General features: G+C 39.0%; 2 protein-coding genes across 2 annotated transcripts; one reads left to right on the plus strand and one right to left on the minus strand.

Annotated features, from left to right (window-relative positions):
• Window positions 1–1,251: 1,251 nt before the first annotated feature.
• On the plus strand, window positions 1,252–9,269 carry marc1 (mitochondrial amidoxime reducing component 1). Its single transcript, XM_031737009.2, has 7 exons — window positions 1,252–1,579; window positions 3,576–3,746; window positions 4,051–4,213; window positions 4,305–4,448; window positions 4,730–4,791; window positions 5,020–5,091; window positions 8,667–9,269. Exons 1-7 carry the CDS (start codon window positions 1,329–1,331, stop codon window positions 8,791–8,793), a joined length of 990 nt encoding a protein of 329 aa, XP_031592869.1. The 5' UTR covers window positions 1,252–1,328; the 3' UTR covers window positions 8,794–9,269.
• Window positions 9,270–14,459: 5,190 nt separating this feature from the next.
• Window positions 14,460–22,553, minus strand: hhipl2 (HHIP-like 2). The gene is made up of 9 exons (XM_031737089.2): window positions 22,221–22,553; window positions 21,057–21,709; window positions 19,490–19,633; window positions 18,735–19,066; window positions 18,456–18,582; window positions 18,129–18,274; window positions 17,964–18,045; window positions 16,008–16,090; window positions 14,460–15,440 (listed from the first exon to the last, which is right to left on the minus strand). Exons 1-9 carry the CDS (start codon window positions 22,488–22,490, stop codon window positions 14,884–14,886), a joined length of 2,394 nt encoding a protein of 797 aa, XP_031592949.1. The 5' UTR covers window positions 22,491–22,553; the 3' UTR covers window positions 14,460–14,883.
• Window positions 22,554–26,942: the final 4,389 nt, after the last annotated feature.

Genomic DNA, 26,942 nt, shown 5'->3' on the forward strand with positions numbered 1-26,942 from the left:
GAACTATTCCTGAAATCTACTTAAAGAAAGCTTGTCCAAAAGAGTTCAGGCTGTGTTGAAGAATAAAGGTGGTCACACCAAATACTGACTTTATATGTTTTGCCTTATACACTGTATTTCCACATTTGTTTGCATCTTTTAATAAACTACAGATGTAGTGGGTCAGTGGTTAGCACTGTTACTCTACGGAAAGACAGTTCCTGGTTTGAAACTGCTGGTGGGCTGGGCCTTACCTTGTAGGTGCTCCACTTTCCTCTCACAGTGGTTGTTAGACCTGTGATCAACTCTGTGAAAAGCTGAAAACTTTCTTCTGTTTTTCGTGAACCCTCAGATTCATTTTGAGCGGTGTTGTTATATTTCTGTGTTAAAAAACCACTGGGCTGAATGAGTTTAAGTGAAAGTAGTGCTCTAATTTTCCCAAAATAAAGCATCATTAAAGTGGATTAGAGGCCCAGTAATAGGAATCGGCCTCATTTATTGGTTATAAATGTATAAAAATAAAGATTTCTTTATGCACCTAGAATGAAATTGATACATCAAAGTGTGCTGAGGGCAATTGGGACCGCATCTCGTTATCACGATTTGCCTGCCATTGCAACATCAAACCAGCTTGTAAAGCCTGGCTTGCTGCCTGTGAATCTGCCCTCAGCCATCAGACATGAAGCACAAAAAAGCAACAGAAGGACTATCCATTCGACAAATCCCTGTATTGACCCCCCACGGCTGGAGCATCTGCTGTTTTCTACTTTGGCTATAGACCTGAGTATCTATGTCAAAGACAAAAATAGTTTCACTGAGAAGGTCAGCTTTGACCTTAAGTCACTTGGTTTCTTCTCTGTTTCTGGAAAAGAAAAAATCTGAGCAGGTTAAAACTGAAGGTTTGCCTCTCGTATTGCTGCCAATTAAACAGATGGACTAAAGTGCCCTTGGTGTTTATGTGATTTCAAACAAAATTTTATCTTCTACATTTTCCAACACAAGATTGATTTGACAGATTGGACATAATTAATTACTCACTGGCATCTTAAAGTTACAGGTTATGGAGAAAGAAAGAAAAATATTATGCATGTTTGAAAAATTTCAGAGGTCTTTGTTAGACCTGAGAGAGAGCTTTGAGATCATTAGTGGTGAAGCAAAATAAAAAAGAATTCCTCGTTGCTGGGTCATCAAAGTGCTCAGTCACTCACAGCAGCTGAGGTGCATCACGTTAATAAAACGGTCTCCCTGCAGCGTGCTGCTGCTGACCCAGGGTCTTTGAACGTCGCACGCAGAGGCCGCTGTCACTTTAACAAAAGTTCAGAGTCCGAAAAATTCTTCGAGGCTGCAAAATGGATCTGAGGAAACTGGCTGCGGACGCAGTGTCCCAGAATAAGAAAGCCGCTCTTCTGATCGGCGGAGCCGGAGTTGCAATTCTAGGATTCGGTCTTGGATATAAATACCTGCGAAAGCCAGAAAAAGCTGTTCGTGTGGGCGTAGTGTCGCAGCTCCTCATTCACCCTCTCAAGTCTGGCAAAGCGGTGCCTTTGGCGCTCGCAGAGTGCCAGAAAATGGGGTTGAAGTTTGGAGAGCTGCAGGATCGGTGAGTATTGTGCACACAGGCAAATAAATAAACAGTATTAATTAACATTGTTAATTACTTCCACCGGTTAGTAAAAGAAAACATATTTACCGCTGTAACCTTGTTCATTACCTCGCCATTAAATCTTGTTGCAGGGCAGCGATGTCTCAAAATGAGTTCGTATGGATACAGGAGGTGTTTCAATTCATGAGATTCACAACGATTACACAACTTTAGGAACTTTCTGATATTCCCATGAAGCATCTCTTAAAACATCCTGGAAACACCCCTGCACAGAAGCACCCAGATTATTTTTCAGTTAATGTTTTATGAAGAATTGACGAATAATAAAGTTTATATAGATAAGTTTCTGTTTAAATACCGGCATTTAAATTAACAAAAGCCTAGTACAAAACTTTTTTATTGTTAATGATAAGCTACTGTGTAAATATTCATTAATTTATTATTTGTTTTATTTTGGTTTGTGTGTGGGTGTTTGTGTCAACATGGATATCAAACCAGATTCTAACAGAGCATTTTTACTCAGGTAAAGAATATGGGAAACAATTAAACAAAATCACACTGCCATGGTTAAAACATTTCACACACTACCGTACTTCTTACCTCTGTTTCAAGATGTCCTCTGACCTCTGTTCCTTATGGTTTTAAGTGTACCATAAATAGTATTCATGCCTATGCAGTTTTACTGTTTCCACAGCAAGTCCCTGTCTCTGTGGGAACCTGCAATACAGAAGTTTGTCTAATCCATCAGGAGAAATTGTTCAGATTTGACCTAAAACAGCTTCAGTGTACAAAAAGATAATAAATATAAATGATTATTAGTCATAATGTCAGAGTTCAAGGGGGACCCTGACATCATCACAAGAGGTGCTTATGCTGCCGCCACACTTGTCCAGATTCCTGCAGAGACAGGCAGGAAGGGTTGGTGCTGTCACCTCGCAGCAAGAAGGTTCCTGGTTAAATTCCCAACTGGGATCTTTCTGCATGGGTTTACTGCAGGTTTTCCAGCTTCCTGTCACAGAAAAAAGACGTGCATTTGAGGTTAACTGGTGTTTCAAAATTGGTCACGGATATGGGGTGTATAAATATTTTAAGTGTACAGAATAAAGTGTGGGATAAAACTTTCACTTGTACAGAGGTGCTACATGAAGGCAAATACATCAGATTTGCACCTGCAAAGTAAAAAGTAAATATATTTAGTCTGAGCTAACCAAGATTAAAGTGAGATAAAAACACCGATAAAAGGGGACGGTCATAAGATTATAAAAGCGCCTGAGCTGAGTACAGAGAACACATGTACGAGTCCCACACACACACACACACAAGGTTTCCCAACACTGCTTCTTCAAATGCACAAACTAGTTTTCAAAAAGCAAATGTTTTTGAACCCCAAGTGTTGTTTAATGTTGAATTAATACTGATAAATATAAATGGTAGGTAAGGTAAAAGGATTTTTTTAATGATGTAACAGTGAGGACAGTGTTTAATAGTTGTAATGGTTATACATGATTATATAATATCTATTATATTTATAATATAATATTTTAACTTCAAAAAATGCACTCTCCCTCCTCGCTAACACATTAAGGATGTCAGGCTATTTATACATTCAAAACAGAGCTGTAGTTCCAAATTTGGGTATAGATATTTATTATGAGGGAACTTTTATTATGAAAGGATATCCTATTTTCTAACTCTTTAAATACATGTGATGACAGTGCTACCTTGCATGAGTCTTTCTGGATGACACCCAGAACAAATTTCAGCCAGGGGATAATAATAAATTGTGATGTAAATCTGGGATTTCTGTATGACTCAGTTTTTCCATGGCAACCTGTGATGTCATTGATTCCCATCTTGTTATCCGTTATTCCCTATTCCCTTAATATTGTCTCGAGTTCGAGTGGGTTTCTTGCCAGGTGATGGAATTAAATTGGGATGCCAAATGGTGCAGATGGGTGAGGGAAATCCACCTTTCTATGTGTTTTGTTTGCAGACACTGGATGGTGGTGGCAGAGGATGGTCACATGGTGACAGGCAGACAGGAGCCACGTCTGGTTTTGGTGTCTCTGACCTGTGAGGGAGGACAGGTTTGCTTGAACGGACCAAACATGGAGGAACTGAAGTTCCCCATCAAACAGCCTGACAACCCTATCCTCGACTGCAGGTGCTACATCTGCTATTAATTTATACTGCTCGGTCTTCTTTTGGTGAATAATTCACAGTTTCTTCCTATAGAGTTATGAAGTGAATGCATTTTGAATGTAAAGTTTAGTTTGATGTGGATGCAAACTGAATCTGGACCAGTCGGTGAATTAATACAGTCATAAAGTGATAAATCTGCCTTTCAAAGTCTGAATCTTTTGATAAGTTGACCAAATAATCAGTGGCGTTTTTTCTAACCTCTGGTTTGAGATTTACATAAATGCTTCTTCTGTGTTTTTGTGTTTATTTACTTGTTTGTCTTGCAGAGTGTTTGGCGTTGACATTCAAGGCCGGGATTGTGGTGACAAAGTGTCTCACTGGCTTACTGATTACTTTAAGGCAGAGAAAACTTATCGCCTGGTGCACTTTGAACCTTCCATGAGGCCCAGAAAAACAGCTGAGAAAGAGGCCGTTTACCAACAATTTGAGGTACTACATGCTTTGTAGTTCATTTTAATGCTTAAATTTGATGCATCTTTCAAGCCAAAATGCCCTGATCCTCTTGTGATGTGTTATCCAGGAGGTGGCCTACCCAGATTTTGGAGCTGTGATGCTGCTGTCGGAGGCCTCTGTTAAGGATCTCAGCAGCAAGTTGGAGAAGGGAGTCACGGTTGAGCGCTTCCGCCCAAACATTGTGATAAGTGACTGTAAACCATTCGATGAGGTGCGTTGTTCAGCCTTTGCCTAAAAAAATAATGCTCGTACCTCCTGATATGCTTGTCTACAAAGAAAAGCAAAAATTAGATTGGAGCCAGTTAAGGTCTTAAAAATATTAGCTCACATGTCTGTCTGCACTACTGGTGATTATCTTTTGTTTTATTTTTCCTGGCTGAAAAGACGATCATTTGGTCCTTTTACTTGTGACTAATAACTCACCCTTTTCGGTGTGAACAGCGTTGACTAAATTTATCTCCAACTCCAAAACCAACTGCTTTGCTTTTTCAGGATTCGTGGGAAGAGCTCCAGATTGGCAGTGTGCGACTGCAGCGTGTAATGGCATGTGGAAGGTAATGCTGTGGATGCTACGCGCACATTTTAATCAGACACAGAATCGGTACATTTACCAACAAGAGCAAATCCAGAGAGTCATTGCTGGTCTGTGCAGTTTGATTTTAGAAATAAGCAATTGTCAGGCAAAGTGAATGTGTGTGTTTTAAGTTAAAAATGATTTAGGGGTTAAATGGATGCAAACGTACCTGTAATTTTTTTTTTTTTTTTTTTTTTTTTCCCCCCAGGTGTCTTTTCACCACAGTCGATCCAGAGACAGGTGTAATGAGCAGAAAAGAGCCTCTGGAAACACTGAAAAAGTAACATTTTACCTTATTATTGTTATTGTTATTATTATTGTTATTTTATTATTATTATCATTAGGAAAGGTTTTTTTTTATATTTTTGAATGTTTTTTTGAGTAATGTTGTATTTCTATGTACAAACAGTGGCCACTTTGTTAGGTACACCTTTTCATCTGCTGGTTAACCCTTTAAACCCTAACCTGTCACTGGTGACGGTTAGCATTTTTAGCGAGGGTAGGCAACTCCAGGCCTCGAGGGCCGGTGTCCTGTAGGTTTTAGATCTCACCCTGGGTCAACACACCTGAATCAAATGATTAGTTCATTACCAGGCCTCTGGAGAACTTCAGGACATGTTCAGGAGGTAATTTAGCCATTTAAATCAGCTGTGTTGGATCATGGATACATCTAAAACCTGCAGGACACCGGCACTCGAGGCCTGGAGTTGCCTACCCCTGGTTTAAAGGGTAAATTAGGTTGGGTTTAAAGGGTTAACGCAATTCTGTGATCAGCCAATTGCATGACATTTAGGCATGTAGACATGACCAAGATGGCCTGCTGATGTTCAAACTGGGCGTCACAGTTCAGTTCAATTTTATTTATTTAGTGCCAAATCACAATTAGGGCTGCTCAATTAATCGAATTTTAATCTCGATTACGATCTGGGTTTTCAACGATCATTAAAAATGACTGAGCCGATTATTAGCACCTCCCTCGTGCTTTACACTCGCGCTGCTCCGTGTGGCAAATCGAGCGCACCTCTCTGCGTTTCGGTAACGCGTCACAACAATTAAGAGGACCCGAGGGAAGCTCGGAAAGCTAAGCAGAAGTTATTTGGAGAGGAGAGGATAATGGCTGCTGAAGAAAGAATGCCGTTGGTTCAAAAGAGAGGTAAAACGACTTCAGTGGTGTGGAAACCAATGTTCCCTCTAAGCTGCGCAATTGCGCACTGCTGGCACGATCTTTGCGCACAGAAAATCTGCGTTGCGCACAGAAAAAAATCTAACCTGAATTGAAATTAAAATTAAAACTTTAACAATTCTGTTTTGCAGTGTTAGTAAGTGACTGGCTGCTCCCGTATGGGATTAGAACGATGCCACCTTATTCTATAGTCCAGCCAATAATGCGATTCACATTCGTATATACGCAGCCAATCAACGTCGTTGACAGGCTATGACAGCGTCCTTATGTGCCGACACCGGTGTTTTAGCTGGCAAAGCGGCGTGGCTGATGTGCAGTGAAGCCACGTTAATGACAACGTGTACAACCATTGGAGATGTGAGCAGGACAGACGGAACAATTGACGGAAAAAGTGTGGACTTTATAACAGTTTTTAAATTGTGTTGATAGGCCACGTAAAACCAGAGTTATGATAAAAATATATGCAATGTTTGGTTTTCTTCCTGAATACTGTCGTTGTTTATATTTACTGCTGGAAGAAACAATAAAAACAGCGTTTTATAAGGAAAACGCTCGAAAGCACTCTCCGCCTGTGAGCAAAAACAAAACCAAAAAACCCCCCACCCTTTCCTATTGGTCGAAAAAAGTACCATGTCGACCAATCAAAAAATGATATGGCAACGTGGCATCTAGTTGTTAAGAAACGGGGGGAAGCTTTAGGAGTGACGGCGATGCTTTGAGATGTGAGAGATTTGAGACATTTAGCGCAAATCTTGTGTAGTTAGTGTGTAGTGTAGTCAATAGTTTTGTTGTGTGTGTCAGAACAATGAGGCGGCTACTGAATGTTACAGGTGTTACAGGAGTGATACATCTCCTGTTGTCAGGCCTGCAGGTATCAGGCTGTTGTTCTCCTTTATCTCATAGTGGACAGAAATGATTTTTTGGAGTGGCACAAATAATTTGTGTGGCATCAGATTTGATGCAGAACAGCTGATTGTTCTGTAAACATTTTGAAATGTTTATTTAAAAAAACACCTTGGCTGCATTAAAAAAATAAAGTTTTTTGCAGCTATTTGTTTGCCAAACTGAGTTACCTTTTTGAAGTAGTAACTATATAATTAATTGCCCAACATTGGTCATTATATACTGTATTTTGCAGACAGAGAGTTATAGGACTCTCTCCCAGACCACAGACTCATAATACAAGTCAGAGCTTTATGGAAAAAAAAAAAAAACGAAAGTTGTGTTTTCAAAATTGGAGTTCAATTTATTTTTACTTCCAATAGTGTTAACATACTACACAGGTCATGAACAGGATTTTTTAAATTTTCATTGTAAGTGGGCTAAAGCAGTTAATTAAAAGTAGTCTAACATAAATGTAAATGCTGTAATTTGATTATTTTAATAAACCATGTAACATGGATGGATTAGATGCTGGCGTGACCACAGTGCACACGTCTGATGTCGCTCACAATGGTCCAGGGGATCGCTCAGGGAGTTTGTGTGTTCGCTCAGACACATGAAATATTTGAGGGAACATTGGTGGAAACATTATGTGTTCGCGAAGTCAGACGTGGATCAAATATTGTGCAGTATTTTGAAGTTCACTAAACATAGATGTTTACATTTTTCATTTATTTTTTATATTGCAAACATTTGCACTGTAATCAGTATTTGCACACTATTTTTATATTATTTTTTGACAATCTTTAAAGCCATTATTCAGTACATTGTTATTGTTAAATAAACATCGTCAAATAATCGAGATCTCAATTTCAGTGAAAATAATCGTGATTATCATTTTTGCCATAATCGAGCAGCCCTAATCACAATAATAGTCCAGGCACTTTATATTGTAAGGTAAAGACCCTACAATAATACAAAGCAAATAGAGGAAACCCAAAAATCATATGACTGCATATGAGCAAGTGGTTTAGCGACAGTCGGGGAAAAAAAAATCTCCCTTTTAACAGAAAAAAACCTCCAGCAGAACCAGGCTCAGGGAGGGGCAGGCATCTGGGAAGAAAGGGGACTTTGAATGTGGCAAAGTTTTTAGTGCCAGACAGGCTGAACTGAGTATTTCAGAAACTGTTGATCTGCTGGTTAGGGGTTAGACTATGGTCCAAAACAAAGAAAGCATCCAGTGACAAAAGAAAAGCCTTGGTGATACCAGAGGTCAGAGGAAGGGTGAGAAAAGAAGGCTGCAGTAGCCACAATACTCAATCAAATTACAACCAAGGTATGCAGAAGAGCATCTCTGAACACACACACGTCACACCATGAAGCAGATGGCCTACAGCAGGCACACCAGGTGCCAGTCCTGTCAGCCAAAAATAGGAAACTGAGGCTACAATTCCCATGGCCTCACCAAAATTAGACAAAAAGAGACTGGAATGATTTCTGGTCTGATGAGCCCTGATTTCTGCTGTGATGTTCATATTATAGGGTCAGAAATTGATGTCAGAATCTGCAGAAAATGTGTGTTGCCATCATGTCAATATGGATCAAAATCTCAGAGAAATGTTGTTGAATCTATGCGACAAAAAATTAAGTTGGTTTTGAAAGAAAAACGATCTCCAATCTGGCACTAGCAAGGTGTACCTAATAATAAAGTTGCCAGTGAGTAAATGTTTTAACCTGACAGTGGGCTTTTTTTTCTGTCTGTCACATCTAAAATGTCTTTGAACTCACAGCTATCGCCTGTGCACACCATCTGAGAAGCACATCTATAAAACTGCTCCACTGTTTGGACAGCTGCACAACGTGAAGAAGACGGGCATCTTTCAGGTTGGCGATGTGGTTTACAAGATCACCCGCTGATAGAAGGCGTCGAGAGAGAGGGGGCAGACCTGAAGTCAAAACACTCAGAAGTCACAAGTCGTCTTTGATATCAGGCTGAAGAAAGCACTTAAATTCATGTAGTGTAAGCAAATAGTAGAATAGAAATGGACAGAAATTAACTGCTTTGAAATAAAATTTAAAAAAGTAGCACAGCATTAGTATTAATCATTGTCTTTTTTTTTTTTTTTTTTTTTTTTTTTTTTGGTCTCAATTTTCGATGATTTGACTGCCTCTTAGTGGGATGAGCTAATAGAACCTGATTTGAAAATATTGCTAACATCTGCTCAATATTCCAGCTGGTTATTAAAACCTGAAATTACATGCTGCTATTGAAGAAGGAAATGAAATCGCCTGAAGTCTTTGTACTAAAGTGCATCCTGGAATGAACACGGCAGAGATGTACTGCTGGGTTTGATCCCCTCTAGTATTAAACATGCAAAACTATTTGCAAATCATCCATCTCATTGCTCATAATTACTTTTTAATGGCATATTTTGAAAGGAGCATCCTTTTTTACACTCTACATCCCCCTTTTTTTCACTGTCGTGCCTTCTTATTTTGTGTTTTAAAAAGGACAAGCTTAATTGCACATGTATATTTAATAGATACTAAAAGTTCTTAGTGTGATTCCTAGAAAATGGCAAGGCTGCTTTTGTATACATGATCTAAACATTTAAAGATGATAATCACTACTTAGAAAATTAGAAAATAAAAGAAATCTTGTTTTTTCTGTATCATCTCTCTGGGTAAATAGTTAGTTATGGACTCAAAACTTTTATTTAAAAATAACTCAACTTTAATGTCATTAGTGACAGTGATGTAAAATCTAGACCTTTCCTATAAACAAGAGCTGGGCACATCAGTCCAAATCCAATCAAGCAATAGATACCAGTGCTGGTGGTATTGGATTGATACTAGCACAATAGGATTGATACTTTGTTTTCTATCCTGTAAGTTTGGTATGTAGCCCACTGTATTGTGGTAATTGGGGGTTTTGTGCCAGGAGGGGATTATGGAAAAAAAAAAAAAAAAAAATAGAAAAGTAAAACTGTCAGTGATTTAGTGGTCATTAAAATGTGTTCAGAATTTGCAAATCGATGATTCGTCTCATGACACACTACTCTCCTACATAAGCCAGCTTCATAGGTTAAATTTGCAGTATGGCACAGCCCTGCTACAAACACCCGACAGATTTTTGCAATGTTTTTGTTTAAACTACTATAACTATTAAACTATTTGCGCAATTTAAAAAAACAAAAAAAACAAACTCAGTCGGCACGTTCAGATGTCTCCTTTACATGATATAAAATTGCTGAATGAGTAACTACCACCCGAAGAAGCATATTTCATACATGAGAGGATGACTGCTATGAAGCCAAGATTACCCATCAAGCAATGCATGAAAGACAAATCCACCAAGTGAGGGCTAAAAAATTTTGTGCACCATAGACTTCAAACTGTACACAAGGAAATCAAAGGTCTTTCTTTTGATTGGGTTACATCAATGGTGAACGAAGACTGTCTGCGATGGGGTTGCATTATCTACTGTGACAGCTTCTATACCCGCCCAGCCTTCTTCCAAACACCTGAAAAAGCAGGGATTTGGGGCTTGTGGAACATCCAAGCAGGACAGCTTTCCTGAATGACTTTTTCATTCATTCAGGAAAATGCTCTGCATGAAAGATAACCAAGAGACTTGATTTGGTGCATCAGGGACCTTTAAGTTGTAAATTCAATTGACATTTAAGAAGTCTCCCTCTGTGCCACCGTCAGCCCTGTGTAAAGTGAGGACACACTTACACTGGCAGGAAAATGAAGATGGCCATCTTGAGAGGGTCTCCATACCTTAACCCAGACAGGTGTGACTGAGTACAATAAAAACATAGTAGGGGTGGCCTCGTTAGACCAGATACTGGGAACAAATTCAGTCCATTGCAAAGCCAGAAGTTGTAACGTGACGGTTTTCCAGCATCTTCTGGAGAGTGCAGTGACAGCTTCATCCTTCACAAAGATTTATTAATCCATTATCCATTTGCAGCATACAGTAAAGCAAAACAAGTAGTAGTCCTGAAAAAAGCACATACATACAGCAGATTTTATGACACTTTTACAGCAAAAAAAAAAAAAGTTCCAGATGGCCTCCTTAACGTTATAGGGTTCACCTCTATTTCAGACCAGCAGGTGAATAAGGTGCAGTTCCTGCTCATCTGACTGGACAAATTTGGGTCTCTTTAACCCCACACGTTGTAGTCCCGCGAGTATAAACAGTTTTAGCACCGGATGTTTTACAGGCTGAAGTTTTTGACCCAGTTTTAGTTGCTAATAGTGGCCAGTAGAGAGCAATGTGACTTAACTTAACCATGAAGAGTCTGCAGGGTAAAGGATATGCCTGTAATTCCATAAACCATAAATTAAATTGCAGAAAAATGATCCAAAGTGTTGCATAAAAAAACCCACCATAATGCAGGAAATGAAGTGTCTGACGTTCATAATTTTCCGAAGGAGGACCTCTCCACCCCCAGACCCCTGTTTAATGACAAATCCAATCTGATGGTGTAGCTTGATATATATATAAAAATAATGAATTAAAAAGGATCACTAAGGCTAGTGAGTCATCCTTGGGGACGAACGGGACACAAAAATCATGCCATCTATGCAGTAGATATTTTTAGTCTGCACACAAAATCACCCAACAGATTGCTCTCCCTTATGGCTTTTATAAGATCTTTTTTTTATAATTATTATTAAAGATTTGTGAGAATTTATTCAGTAAAGCAAATATGTCTTCCTGCCTTGTGACTACATGTCCACAGGTTGCAAAAGAAACCCGGGCTTTGGTTATTTACTATTGCAGTTCCACCACTTTTCAGTGACAATGACATTTTTAGCTGTTTAAATAGATTCATAAATAACTAAAAGGCACTACAGGATGTTAGCACCCATATCATGGACACACGCTAAAGAATTAAGAGGCATAACTGTTTTATTTAAATAAATTTAAGGTAGATTATTAAATTAATTTCACCTCATTCGTCTAATACACGAAATATTGTTTGTGTTTTTTGCTGTACTTAATTTAGGCTCAGGCAGCTCGTTGCATGTAAGCCTCACTCTAAGGAATTCAAACAAACAGACAAAACACTGAAACCTGCAAAAACCTGTCTTTAAAAGGATGAAGAAAGCCATCATTTGTATGTCACCAAACGTCAAAGGGTCATCCCTCTACTTAAAAACCCTCCAGCTAATAATTAAAGAGTTAATAGAGGATGTTGCACAACAGGATGAGCCACTTCCAAATGTCTGCATGGCCCCTTCGCCATCACAAAAGGTCTTTTTTTAAGGAACGTGTGCATGTTTGTGTTGAAGTTAAAAAGCAGATTTGTGTTGCACCACCCAGCTGCTTGAACTTGGAACATAGTTACATGAGTCTGTAATTTGTAAGGAATCTGTGGTTTTAAGCAACATATAGTAAACATATAGTAGACTTACCTACACATTTAAACCCGGCATCACTTTAAATTACTTCTTTCCCAAATCAGTGCAATTTAATATGGAACCTTTAATGTGGAGTGCTTAAAGTCACGGTACCCAATTTCAGCTAAGCTTTAGCTTTTGGACAGATGGCCTCACATTTGACTCTTGAATACTTTGGTACACAGAGGAGTTTAAAGTCGACTCAGTTAACACAAGTTGCCCAAATCATTTTGAGTTTCCACCTAAGATGGCTTTCTATCGTCAACCCTTCCTAACAAGCCTTACTTGTTCAGTCTTTTCGATGTTTGATTTTATTTAACAGGACGTGGCTGTATGTACTTTTTGCTGAATAAATAACAAGGCAGTGTTAGATGTCAGATGGTGGTGTTCATCTCAAGTTGTATGTAGATTATTTTAAGAATAATCTGTCCTGCTAAAGATCAGATTAGGATGAGGTACAATTATATTCCATCATGACATCATATATAGATGATGTCCTGTGATAGTGTGTTGTGGGGCAATATACTAAGATTAATTCAGTGCAATGTGAACTGTGTATCAAGACTTCGCATGGTAGGTTTATGTCATATTACAAAATACTGTATGCCTGTTATCACACATTATATTGCTGCAGGATTGTTGTCATGACTGGGCATGCTCATGTCATATCAGAAGTATAAAGCAGACACTTGTGGATGATGAGCTTACTGTCGATGTGTGAAGCACCATACAGTTTTTCAACCATGCTCGACTCTATGACCCAGTTTTTGTGGTTTGTCTTTGTGAAATATTGCCCTGTTCCACGAGAACTTGATTTGTAGATCGTGATGAGCAAGTGTGAGCTGAACCAGACAAAATCGCTACAATTACATTGCTATTAGGGGCTTTTAAACAGATGACTAGGGTAAGATTATATGGAGCTATAGCTGGGATAGCGTACGTGCATCTATGATTTTTGTAATGTTTCATCTTCTTATGTGAGGCTTATTGCAGCCTTGAATGACCTTTCTTTCACCAAAAATCGAAACAATACACCAATTTCAGCCACTTTATAGAAATTATAAAATATTTTACGACACAGGCATCAAGTCCGGAAGCCAAGGAAATGCCGGATTGTGAGACTTTTGTAACCTCAGGCTGCACAACTGCACGTGGAAGTCGGGGCGGCTTTACGTTTACAGCAGACATTATACAACTCATGGTCACGGCGGTTTCAGTTAAGATCAGTGGTGCAGAGTTTAATTACAGAGAGCTTCTGAGAATCAAGGATACTTGTTAATGTTTATTTTTAACACTTCCATGTGTTGTAAAATTAGAGTAATTTCAGAAACTGGGCCTGGCTATAAATAGAAGTTGTGTTTTATGTTTGCTGCCTCTTTAGATTTTAGACTAAGCTGATATGTTCTAAATACAGACGGGAGAGAGTTTAACTTGGAACAACGATTTTATGACAGCTAAATATAAAATATAAAGGAAACAATGTCGTTACATGCATAATTGCATGCACATCCCTGAGCAGTGATAAACATGTTGGTAGAAAAGAAAAAATATGCCCACATGGTAAAAAGAAAGAACAACATTGGTCAGTTTTCAGGTTTTAGGTGTCAGGATATAATAAAAAAATGTCTTCTTTTTACCATACCTTTAAGTATTTGTTTTCTGTGTGACTTTATCAGTCTTTCACATTGTTGTGGAGGGATTTTAGCTCTGCCTTATTACAGTGTTCAGTTCACTGAGGATTGTGGACAGCACAGCTCTCTTAAGATCCCACCACAGCATTTCAATCTGGCTGAAGTCTGCGCTTCACCTTGATTCTTTGATTTTGTAGATTTGCTATGAATTTTAACGTTTAAGATGCTAACCGAGACCTGTAGAGTCTGATATGAAGCTCTTCGGTTTTTCTGGAGTTTCTCCTTGGGGTGCTGGGAAGGCTAAATGTTTTCCACTTGTGACTTTAAAGTCTAATTTATAAAGCTGCAGAAGAAAAGAAAGTCCTAGAGGAAGATGTGGAGCACTTAACGGTTGGTATGTCTGTTGTGTTTCAACCATGAATCCAATTTTCTTTTGACATATTTTGAAACTGGCATCCTGCTCATTATGTGTTACTTTCTCCTTCAATGATGCTTTCAACAGTTACAACAGCTAAAACGACTGCACTGAAAACAAGAATGCTGAATATGAAATGTAGTTTATGGAAGTTTATTTTCAGAGATATGCATAACTGGTATTTAAATGAATATAAAAATCTCAAGTACCCACTGCTGTACTTTCTACTGGTAACCAATATGAGAAACACTGCTTTAAAGGAATAGTTCAGCATTTTGGCAGAGGCTGCTGATATCTGGAATTGGAGACTCCAGTGTCAACAATAAAGGTGAAATAATAATTAGCAATCTTTAGAAGTGCTGGTGAATTGATTCTCTGATAGAGCCAGTCTTCAGGAGATTGGCTCTGTCGTTAGTCTTTGCACTAAGCTGCTGTCTCTGTGCATACATAGCTGAAAATAAGAGTAGAACTATTGCTATAAGATGTGCCAGTCAACATTATCATTTCATTCAACAAAATTCATTTCATCTGATTAAGCCATAATCAGACTCATGTTTGTTTGCTCTTCACTTTAAGCTGTCTTGTCAGTGTTCTGTTGCTTCTTACGTTGAAGTTTGCCTTAGTTTTGTTCACAAAGGCAGGATTCTCTTTTGTAGATTCTTTAATCTTCATCTTTGGTCCACTTTGCTTCTGCGCAGCTTTCCTCTGGGGGATCTTCCTCTTTGTGTGGATTTTGTTATCTTTCAGGCCATTGTGGGCGTTTGAAGTGTTTAAAGTCTCTGTGGCAGTTTGATTTGTCTTTGGTTTTACTTTATCTTTGACAGTCGTCTTCTTAGATTTCTGCTTCAAAGTATTCTTCTTCGCTTGTGTGCTGGCTTTTTTCTTGTTCAGCATTTTGTCTTTTTTCCATGGTTTCACCATATTTTTCTTCTTCGTGTCTTTGTCCGATGATTTCGGTTTGACCTTTACAGCGGCGCCCGTCGTTGAGTTGCCTGCTGCAGTCGTCGTAGGTTTGATCTGGCTGCTCCTCACCGGCGGTTTGGTGGGGAGTTTGAATTTTCTTGGCGGTGGTCTGGTAGGTTTTTCATTTGTGCCCAGTACAGTCACTGAAATGGCACAGATGTCAATAAGTACCCATTTTCACCATTTTACTCTTCTACAACCACATGTGTTGAGTTTTTTTTTAAATGGTGTGCATATTTGGCTGAGCCTAAATGTTTGGAATGTTTGTCTCTATTTTAAATATGTTTGATGTAAAACTGGATGCTGCTTTTTATAGTTTTATGTATGAGCCCAGTGTGATTATACAATTTGGCAGCATATAGACAGTAAATGCAGAGAGGGGGGAAAAGCAGGGTCTGCTCAGGACATGCATGCATGAGTAAACAGTGAACTCAGGCAATTTGTCGGCCTGCAAGAACAGATTTTCCTTAAATGTGGCTTGTGTAACGCTTACGCTAACCTCTAACATCAGGTTAATTGACTTGATAATATGGTGTGTATATGTTTATATTCAATGCACCTCGAAATATTAGATGTTTCAGGTTAAAATAAATGTCTTTACTTTCCTAGACGACCTCAGATTTACAACAGGTCTGGTATGCGCACACCATAAAAATGACACATCGAGAAGTGATTGAAATGCAAAGATAAAGGTGTTTGAAGTTACTTACATTCCTTTGGCACAAATGGAAACTTTTTCCCCCTCACTTTGACAGGGAGCGGCTTTTGCTTACATTTCCCAGGAGGTGCTCTCCTATAAAAGTAAATGAAGTCCCTTTTTTAATTATTGACAAGATAGTAACTCTGTCTTTGTTGTTTTCTTTAGGACAGCACAATCGTATTGTTATTTATTTTATTTAAAAAGTCCTTGTTTAGTTATTTTCTGTACAAAAACTTTCCCACAGTGTTCTTAAAACCAACTTAAAGTCATAGTAAAAAGAAAGTACGCACTCTTTTGGTTCTCAGGTTTATGTGTCGAGACATAAAAACATCATCTGGTTCTTATCAAGTGAGCACAACCTCATATGAACCTGTGAAATATTACAGTCGATCATTGTTTACTCAATGAAAACTAAGCCAAAATGCAGAAACTAAAAGTAAATAAATAAATAAATTAAGTACACTAAATCATCCAGTAACTAGTGGAATCACTTTTAGCAGCAATAACATCTTCTTTATAATGTTATTTTAGTTCATTGAGGTTTGAGGCATTAATTTAAACACAGCTTTATTAAGGTCCTGCCACGCGTTTCAGTCAGGTTGAGGACTTTAGACTCATTCAGCAGATTTGCTGCTGTGTTTAGGGTCATTCTGCTGTTGCATAACTTAATTTTAGCCAAGTTTTAGCTGCTGGGCAGACGTGCTCACATTTGACTCTCGAAAACTTCGAATATAGAGTTCATGGTCGACTCAATGACCACAAGATGCCCTTCACTACTGTGCAGCCGGTATGAGGTATTTGTGTTGATATGCTGTGTTTGGGTTTCTCCGAGTGTGGTGCTCCACTCCTGGGAAGATTGTCAGCTGTCTTGAATGTTTTCCATGTGTAAGTAATATTTTGCATTGTTGAATGACGGAGATGGAGTTGAAATTAATTGGAAATGGTCTTATAACCATGCTCAGATGGGTGGGAAGTAACAGTTGTTTCTTTAAAATCATTGCTGATGTCTTTGGCACTTGGCTTTATGTTAACACACATGAATGCTCCAGACTAAATGCCAACACTTACACTTCCTAATAATCAGTTACTGAAGTGCATTTGATTAGATCCTATCTACCCTTTTAATTCCTATGGAAGCAGTAAAGATATACTTAGTATTTACACACACTGCTTCAGCATTTTGGCTTAGTTTATATTAGAAAAATAATGAAACAATCTAATGTGTGATGTGTTGTTGTTTGTCTGAGCTTATATTTACCTAATTTTAAGACCTGGTAAGAACTAGATTTTTATGTGCTGATGCATAAAAACATAGAACTGAAAGAAAGTCTACTTTCTTTTTATTATGACTGTAGGTTTTGAAAACTCTGATAAAGCTGGGCACCCTAAACAATTTCTATATATCTGAGTATGGGTACTTCCAAGATTTAAGTTGGATTGGATGGGATTTGTGTTAACTCACAAATAAAATTGAAAAAATTGAAGGCCTTCTCTTTTTAACAACAATTAAAATGCCTTATTATCATGACCTGATTGCTTGATACAGATTCATAATGCCTCATTGGACTTTACTTGAAAGTAAAAAATGTTTGCTTGTAAGGGCCTGCCCCTAATTTTGAGGAAAAAAAACCCCTTTGAGATGTCAAACGTTAGAATCCTGCTGCTTTAAATGACTGATACAAAATGTCATTCTTGTCATTCTGTGTTAGCGTTTCAGGACTTCTCTGGTAAAGAGACTGCCAGGATGCAACAGATTATTGGAAGACACATCCTTTATTGTTCCTTTATGTACAATTCATAATTATTTGGCTCGAGGGATTTTTTTTTCTTTTCCATAACTTGAATTAAAGCCTGTTTGAAAAACATGCCTGTCTTTTTGAATAATTGCTCCCAGCAGGTGTTCCCATTTAACACAGAGCACGTCCATAATGTGTAAATGTAATATACACCTGGTCTGACACTATACCTGGAGGGGTCCATGAATTTAAACACAGTTCCAAAAGCAGACATGGCACTCGGGTATGACGTAGCCAGGAAATACAGCTCCCCTGGATAACAAAAACAGCTAGTCAGCAGTGTCACACGGCTCTGATCCTGTGCTAAACACTTAAAGAGACTGGTCAAACCTTACCTGCTTCATCTTCAGCAAATGAGATGATGAACTTGTGGTGATGATTGATGAGTCCGGGAAAAGAGCAAGTCTCCGTATCACCCATACACATACTCCTCTCTTTCCAGTTTCCTGTTGTCCTGTCTTCCTCTAATGCCATGATTCGACTGAAAGGTTGACAGGAATAATGTTACAACCAGCTAATCATATGCAGCTTTATGTCAATTCGAGCAAGTATTAAATAAAAAATGTAAAGGTAAATGAAAAGACAGACCAATTGGGGGTTTTTTTAATTCAGGAAAAGCTGACAAAGCTAACATTTTTTGGCCCAGATAAACACAATCTTACCCACTCATGAAGTCTCCAAAAATGTACAAGCCATTCAGATTGGGTGATTCACATCCTCTGTACACATACCCGCCTGTCACAGACTTCCCAACATGATGGCTGTATGCAAATATAGGGAGGATGTCATCTGTTGTGGCAGAGAAAGACAAACCTAATTTAACTCTGAGAATGAAAACAATAAAAAACGATGGAAATAAAACGTGGCAAACATTTCAAGCAGACAGAAAATAGCTCTTGACTTGTATCACTGGGGAAGCTTCACAAGAACAGAAAACTTACTCAGGGAGGAGTTTTGGCACAATTTCATGTCGTAGCACTCGAAGCCCTCTTTGGCCCTCCATCCATAGTTTCCTCCTTTGATGATAATGTCAATCTCCTCATAGCGGTTTTGACCAACATCCCCGCAGAATATCCGACCTCTGCCGTAGCTGCTCACCGGGTCTCCACGGTCCACGGAGCATCGCCACATGTTTCGTACCCCATAAGCAAACACCTCTGGCCGGGCACCTGGGTCCCCGAGGAATGGGTTGTCAGGGGGGATCCTGTATGGCATGCCACTGGGGTCACTTCCATCCACATCAATGCGAAGCACTTTTCCCAAAAGAGCACTTCTGGATACCAAGAAAATAAATGAAAAACTCAGTGTAGAGGCCTTAAGTGAAAAAATTATTATTACCAAGCAATCTAAAGGTGTAGATAAATGGATTAATAATTACTCATTCTTATAGTACTTGGGGTATAATGAATATGCTTTGATTGAGTGCCAGGTCATATTGCACAAACAGTTAGTAAATGGTAATGTTTTAAATGGCTGAATTGTTTTAAGTAATATAAGAACATATGTATAGATGGAGGGTAGGTGTAGCTGAAGGCTATGGAGACACAGCTGAAGTTTCGCTAAATAGATGAAATTAATAAAAATAACAGTTAACAATGGCAATACCAGGCTTAACATAATGGCTTTATGGTTGATACAGTGTTCACATATTTGACTAGATTATTATTTTCACTTGAGGGAACCTGAAGGGCCTTACTTGTTTTGTGCGTTGCCGTACTTCCCAAATGGATCCCCAGCTTTTCCACCATCTCCAGTAAAGATGTACAAATAACCGTCAACACCAAAAAGCAGCTGGCCTCCGTTGTGGTTTGCGGCTGGCTCCACGATCTCTAAAATGAACCTGAATGTAAAATGCATGCAGTTCAGAACAATTAGATAAAGTATACTTTAAAATACTTTTTAATAATAATTTTTTATCAGGTTGTCAAGATTCTGAAGTGTGGCCCGAGGTTGGCTTTAATACAGCATTCAACTCTTCAGCTGCTTTGGTGTCTGTCATTCATTCCTTATACAGTAAAAAAATTCATTCTATTGAAAAAAGTGATGACAGAGCAGGCTTAAGGCACTATTACCTCAGAGATTCTCACCTATGTGAAGTGGTCTCTGACACCCTGTTTCTTTGGTAACGCAGTGACTGAAGCAATTTATTCAAAACAATCCTTAAACTGAAACAGGCTGGTTTACAGCTGGTTCTCCAATATATGGTCAACCTCCTTAAATAGTACTTTTCAGCTCGCTCATGTAGGCAAATAAGGTAAATTTACTGTCTGCTCCACGTATCTGCCTAAGGACCTGAGCAGATCAAACACAGCACCTGTACTGTGGAATGCTGATTCTACGATTTCTCTCACAGGTAATCTAAAGACGTATCTCTTTAGATCGATATTTTGGTAACACGTTTGCACTAAACCTTTATGCATTGTGCGTTGTTGTTTGCTTTTAACTCAGATGTTGTTTCTTTTGTCTGTTTTTATTGGTTATCTTTCTTCTACATGCCTGCATTGTTCTTATTATTTTTATTTATGTATTTTTTTCCTTCTCTTTTGTTCACACATTTATTAGTTTTACTACCTTTCAGTTTCTCTCCTTTGTGACTTTTTTGCCCCGCCCCCAGTAGCATCAACCGTGTATCACCTCTTGAACCTTTTAATGGCCTTTGACTTTCCCCTCCTCTTCTCTGGATTGTTTGCTGTGTTGTTTTTTCCGTCTCCTGTTTTCTGAATTAAAGATTGGATTTTGTACTTGCGTGTGCCTCTGTGTGTGCTGCATTTGGATATTGTTTCTGCTGCCTTCTCGTTTTGCAGTTAGTGTCTGGCTTACGCTTGCTTGCACAAAGAAAGAAAACCTGCTGGAGAGTTGTCATTTCTCTGAGTGCTCCTAAATGTAACACAAGTGATGAAGTTTTTTGTGGGTCTATAACATACTATAGGGGGTTTGGGGATATAATAATTAAATATATCTCCTGTAAAATTTTAGGATTATGAGCAATAAATGTTTAGAAGGCCTAAAACAAAGTTAAGGACTACTCGCCCCTTGAAGAAACGTGAAACTATGAAAATAGTTTCACTCTGCAAAGTTCAGTGTAGGTTGTGAATTTTAATGGTCCTCAGAATCCCAGAAAATCGTAAATTGATATGTAGTGTTTAGCCCTGAACATGTTTATGCAAGGTTGGTGCAATTACAGCCCCTCCCCTGAATGATAATAAAGTCTATGTAGTTTGTGCAGACCTACATCATGAAAGAAAGACCCTCCCTCTGCATACCTCTCTGAGTAGGGATCAGCCACGTTCATGTCATAGGCAGACACTTTCATCTCGCTGATCCTGATTTTTTCCAGTTCACTGCTGACCTGGATGGAATAGTAAATAAAGAAGCGTCCATTATCCCGGTACTTTGGGTGGAAAGCCATTCCTAGGAATCCTCTCTCATCCCCCAGCCATGGAGTGGTCATCACCTCCCCGCTCATATCCAGGAAAGGCTGCTCCAGCCGGCTGCCATCGCGTAGGTAAACCCAAACAAAGCCCATCTGTTCTGCAATAAACATTCGGTGTGTGTCATCTCCACTGTGCAGCATCAGCACTGGGTTCCTGAGATTGTTGGCCACTTCAGTCAGGCACAACTGGAGACAACCTCTTGGGTCCTCTACCACCTGTCCCAGGTTACTATTGAGGTCAGAGCTTTTCAAAACATTGGGGTAGCAGTAGTCTTGGTCAGGCAGGTCTACCATGCTACAGAACGTGGTTACGTCGCGCTCTGCAGCATACAGCAGCAGCTGGTTGACTGTTAAATATTTAAGCACGTGGCGACATTTGGAATGAAACTCAGAGCAGTAGTCAAAGCAAAGACCAGGAATTTCTCTCACAGGTGTGTAGGGGTCCTCAGCATCGTAGAGGTGGGCAGCATATGGAGAACATTCCTGGATGGGGCAAACGCAGTGGTTTACCATTAAGACATTTCAGGGCAGTGTCATGCACAGAGGAGATGACTTATTGGACTAAGAAAGCCATAAAGTCACAACATCAAGAGTAGATGTGTCCCATTAGCACAAAGACTTATTTTGTTTTTCAAATAAGAGGACTTTGAATGTCGGGAAGTTTGTCCTCTGCAAATTTGCCTGTGTTAATGAAATATGGAAACATGTCAGTGATTTCAATGTCAGATGTTTTTAGTTCAAATGCGGAAACAATAATCTGATGTTATGATGATGTTGTAACCCTAAACTGATTTTAACTTGAGTTTAATTAGATTAAACTACAATGAATCAAAAGGTCAAGTTGTGTATGTCTAACTTTTTCAAGGTTTTTTTTTTGTTTGAAATGGAGAACATACAACCAAAACTGCAGCAGACGTGAAAAGACTCCAGTGCACCTAAAGTAAAGATGATGATCATGGCATTAATAGTAATCCTCAAACTCAAGAGAATATACCTGGCACATAATTTCCTTCAGCATGTCGGTACAGAGCTCATGACCTGCCGCTTCCAGCTGTTCAATGATGTCCCAGTACCTCTCCGCGATCATGTTGTCAGTTCCCTGGTCGCAGCATCCAAACTGCTCATACTGATTGCAAAACTCCAGGTGCCATGGAGGTTTAAAAGGTGGCTTGAAGTCCAGGCATTGAGGATGAGCTGATGCTGGCTTGACCGAGGCTAACAGCATCACTGGCACAATCAGGATAACCGCAGGAAGGCTTGGCATCTTTCTAGATACCCGTAGTTGTGCCACCGCGCGTAAAACCGCGCAGCCGGCTCGACTTGGATGGAGCGCAGCATCCCTCTTCCTTGTCATTTTTGCCTTCTGGCCCCGAAAGAATTCAGTGACTATTCGTTTATATAGTCCATGAGCCAGAGTTTAAGTATGCGCGCGTGCGTTTGAATGCATTTTACGCGTGCGCAAAAGCACGCAGATGGAGGGGGCTCGTTTGCCCTCTTTGTGTCGCCAACTACTCCATCCAGGTGAAAAGTCACTGTGTCACCAGCTCTGCCTCTCATTGGACTAATTAGTACCAATTAAAACGAAACATATTTGTAAAGACTTTATTGGCATTGGTATTTCAATCCCTCGAGTTATTTTCTGCACAGCAGCGATAATGGTAGCAGTAATTATCTATAAGAGGCACGCTCTGTAGTATGCACGCCCGCACACGCGCGGCACGCATACATCCAAAACGCAGCACATTGTGGAGGCATGCAAACATAAACCCAACCACGACACAAACTATAATTATGTCTCACTTCCAAGTTATAGCGCCTCGGGGCAATGCGCTGTTTGTGCAAGGCCGGCTTATTCATGCTTTTCATCCACTGTCCCAGCAAGTCACTTTTAAATTTGAATATAAGGTCAGAGGTGTCTATCAGCAATTTAGCCCTGTGCCAACCCCCCCCCCCAAAAAAACCCAACCCAGCAATTTAACGAGACTTTGGCTATTAATCGTTCAAATACTTTATGTCTTACAAGGCTGGCAAGTAAGGACATTAAAATCAGGACTTCCTTAGGTAAACTGGAGATGTGGTGTGATACCTAATAACAAAGAGGGCATCATTAAAAACTTGAGGTTATGGATATAACCCTGGTTCTCTGATAAACATGAGCGTATTGGTATGGGAAGGACCTATTGTCTAAGCAAAAACACAGAGACATACTGTGGATTTCTCTGTGGCTTTCAAACCCTAAAACAGGCTATGCCAAATACTGCCCCCTCCACCATATTGCTGTGTTTGCTATTTCTGCAACAGTAGCATGCCAGTGGTGTCAAACATAAGGTCCAAGGGCCAAAATCACCCGCCAAAGAGTCAAATTTATACTTGACAATGATTGAAAAATGAACAATTAAATAAGAGAAAATCTCGTTTTTTTCCATGATCTACTATAGAGATGTTTGATTTTTACAGTGGATTCACTGTCAGAATCACGCACAAAAAAAGAAAGAAAAAGGACATTATTCTGTCATTTAATAAAAATGTTCCATTTTATAATTACAAGACAGTCTGTGCAATGAGCTAATAGACATTTTTTCTGTAAATTTAAGCCCAAAGCGGAATTCCTTTATCATGTACACTGTAAAAAAAAATCCTAATATAAAAGTATTTTACTGTGCATTTTACAGTTTTGTTCTGTTCTTCTAGAATATCATTAAAGTTACGTAAATAGACTGTGACTTCACATTTCAAATGTCAATTAACGTTAAATCACTGTAATGTAATATAACATAATTTTCATATTTATTAAATGTATCTGTCTGTACATATGCATATTAGGATTGTTAAAATACATTCACAAATGTATCATGATTTCACAAATATCTGTCCGTTATTTGAAAGATTGAACTGCTGAATTCAAATGTAATGCTATGGAAAAGTATATAACATGAGTCCTATAAGCTTGTGTTACATCACATAAGTATTATCATCATTGCTATTCAGGGTGATCGTGGCTCAAGAGTTGGCAGTTCGCCTTGTGATCAGAAGGTTGCCGGTTCGAGCCCCGGCTCGGACACTCTCGGTCGTTGTGTCCTTGGTCAAGACTCTTCACCTACTGGTGATGGCCAGAGGGGCCGATGGTGCGATATGGCAGCCTCGCCTCTGTCAGTCTGTCCCAGAGCATGCGATCCATTATTATTTAAACCAACTGTTAACTGTATATTTCTGTACATTTATGTATTATGATTCATATTGCCACATTCATTGACCTTGTTTATAGGTAATGTCATTGTTTAATCACATTAAAATGTTCCTAATTTACTGTTTACAAGCACTTGAAAAAGGCAGAATCCCATGTAAAATTAGGGCAACAAACTATCGTCATTACTGAAAATAACCGTATTTTTATGAGAAAGTTATTTTCTGTTATTTTCTGGTATTATTTTGGCGCCCCAGCTGCTTTATTACTGGTTTTTTAGGATTTTTTTTTTAACAGTGTAGGAAAACTGATGTGTGTAAATGTATTGTTGAAAACTGAATTTCTTTTTCTTAGCTTATTTTATATAATTATCTCAGGGATTAAATTTGTAGATAAATGTCTTTACACTGACAGAAAAGAGAGTTTCACTGGTCTGGCCCACTTAAAATCAAAGTAGGCTGTACAATAGAAAATGAGTTTATATCTGATATTTGCAATTAAGTATCAAAAGGATTGCTGTGTTGTCTGAGTTATACATCGGGGCAAGTAAACAACTCCTGGCTAAGTGGATGGCACAACACAGAAAAGCTACCTTTTCAGGCCAGGATCTTGTTGTGTATTTATCATTCAATGATAAGGATGTGCACATCCTTGAGAGGGAGGAACGCTGGTTTGAGCAGGGAGTCAAGTAGTCCATTTTTGTGAAAAGGGAATGATGATTGCTGAATCGAGGAGGGAGCCTAAGAGTACTTTCACAATCTTACAATGCTGTGATTAGAGCCATACTGCTACTCTCTGATCAGTGGTCATGACAGTTTGAATAATAACAATCACGAAACTGAGTTTGTGGCTTAGTGTTGGTGATGGTTTCAGTCATTATGGAACAGTACTGTTTATGAGGTTGGGGAAACCTGCAGTCAGCTGAGACTGAAGAACCCAGATAGTAAGATGATATTGAATTGATGTCAAATTTTTGGATCTTTTACACAGTCACTTTATCAAGACTCCAACGTGCTTTTGAGAAAACACCCCAAAAAACAAAAAGTTTACGCTGGCTCTCCTCTCAAGGGTGCCCAGCCAAATTCCCAAGATGCCATCTTATTCATCAGAAGGGCATTAGCTAAAAGTAGGCAGGAAAACCAAAATGTAGAGAACATGATTAAACAAATCCAAGCAGAGAAAATTCAAATTGAAGAGAAGTGCAGACACACTGATGCCCAAAACAAACACTTGGAAGAAAGGCACAATGAATGAACACACTATTGACACAATATTATAAATGAGGGCTGGGGAATAATGGTTAATCAAGCAGGCAGCAGATTGTAAACCTGATGACAACAAACAAGCACAACAAATACAAGCTATTAATCAGGAGCTACATGGGAATCTCCAAGACACTGAGAAAAACACAGGAGCTGCAAGTAAAATTTAATGATGCCCTGAAAAAAAGAGTTTCTTCAAGGGATGAAACAAGATGACATAAAGGAGAAAGAAATGGAATGCAACTCCAAAACATGGAGGAAAAACATCAAGTGCTGCAAATACTGCTTGATGAAGCACTGCACAAAAATGCAGAAATGCTTCAAGAGAAAGAGCAACAGGAAGAAATACAGAAAAAAACTTATTCTCCAAGATTATGAAAGGAAAAATCTAAAACTGCACGCATTTTATAATGAAATGAATGTGAAAACCATTGAACTCGAAGGAGAAAAGGAAAAACTGGAAAAACAACGCTCAGACATGCAATATAGTATAATGAAATGCTGAGAAAAAAACAGAACTTAATAACAACTTGAGGTGCAAAAACAATGAAATGCAGGTGCAGGAAGAACTGAAGAAAACACATAAAGACCTGTAGTGTATGCTTCAATAAATCCAGAGCAGAAATGAGGAGTTAGAAGACATGTACGACAAAGTACAACAGAGGAATATCAACATGTTCAAGGCAAAGCGAATACAGGAAGCAAAATCTAAAGAACTGAAAGAAAAGCTTAAAGAAAAACAAGCAAAATTAGAAGAACTGGAGAAAAAATGCAGGAACACTCGATGAACTGAAAACCCTCATCCTAGAGAAGAAAGAGCTCCAGGAACAGTGCCTGAAAAACAAGAAAAAACACTTCTGCTCTTTCAGGAGGAGGGACCCTAGTGTTTCCTCACTTAATCATGAGGGGGCATAGCCTCGTCTTCCTCCACCTCTTTTCTATCTCATCACCCCTCTCCCTTTCTCTCCTACCACCTCTTCATCACTCTCCATTTTTTCTTTCTCCAATATATTCTTCATCCTTTGTCTTGTCTTTTTTCACCCTCACCCCCAAACCTTCTGCCACAGGTTTCTTCCTGCTTAAAGGGAGTTTTTCCTCCTTGCCCAGAGGGGATTGTTGGGGTTTTCTCTCCTCTGTCTCTTTCCTCCTTTCTAATCCTTTCTTTTCACCGCTTTTTCGCCCTTCTACCCTTCCTTAACCCTCTTCTTTGCAACTCTTTTCCCACCTCTTCCTTTCCTCTATCATCTCCCAACCCTGTGTTCACTTTTGA

The sequence above is a fragment of the Oreochromis aureus genome, linkage group 19, assembly GCF_013358895.1.
Source record: "Oreochromis aureus strain Israel breed Guangdong linkage group 19, ZZ_aureus, whole genome shotgun sequence".
Classification (NCBI taxonomy): domain Eukaryota; kingdom Metazoa; phylum Chordata; class Actinopteri; order Cichliformes; family Cichlidae; genus Oreochromis; species Oreochromis aureus.

Coding starts and splice junctions, on each gene's coding strand:
- marc1 (XM_031737009.2), top strand. CDS start 1,329: ATGGATCTGAGGAAACTGGCTGCGGACGCAGTGTCCCAGAATAAGAAA. Junction 1,580..3,575: donor TTTGGAGAGCTGCAGGATCG/GTGAGTATTGTG, acceptor TTTTGTTTGCAG/ACACTGGATGGTGGTGGCAG. Junction 3,747..4,050: donor AACCCTATCCTCGACTGCAG/GTGCTACATCTG, acceptor TTTGTCTTGCAG/AGTGTTTGGCGTTGACATTC.
- hhipl2 (XM_031737089.2), bottom strand. CDS start 22,490: ATGCCAAGCCTTCCTGCGGTTATCCTGATTGTGCCAGTGATGCTGTTA. Junction 18,046..18,128: donor ATTTGCTGAAGATGAAGCAG/GTAAGGTTTGAC, acceptor TTTGTTATCCAG/GGGAGCTGTATTTCCTGGCT. Junction 16,091..17,963: donor AAATTCATGGACCCCTCCAG/GTATAGTGTCAG, acceptor TTACTTTTATAG/GAGAGCACCTCCTGGGAAAT.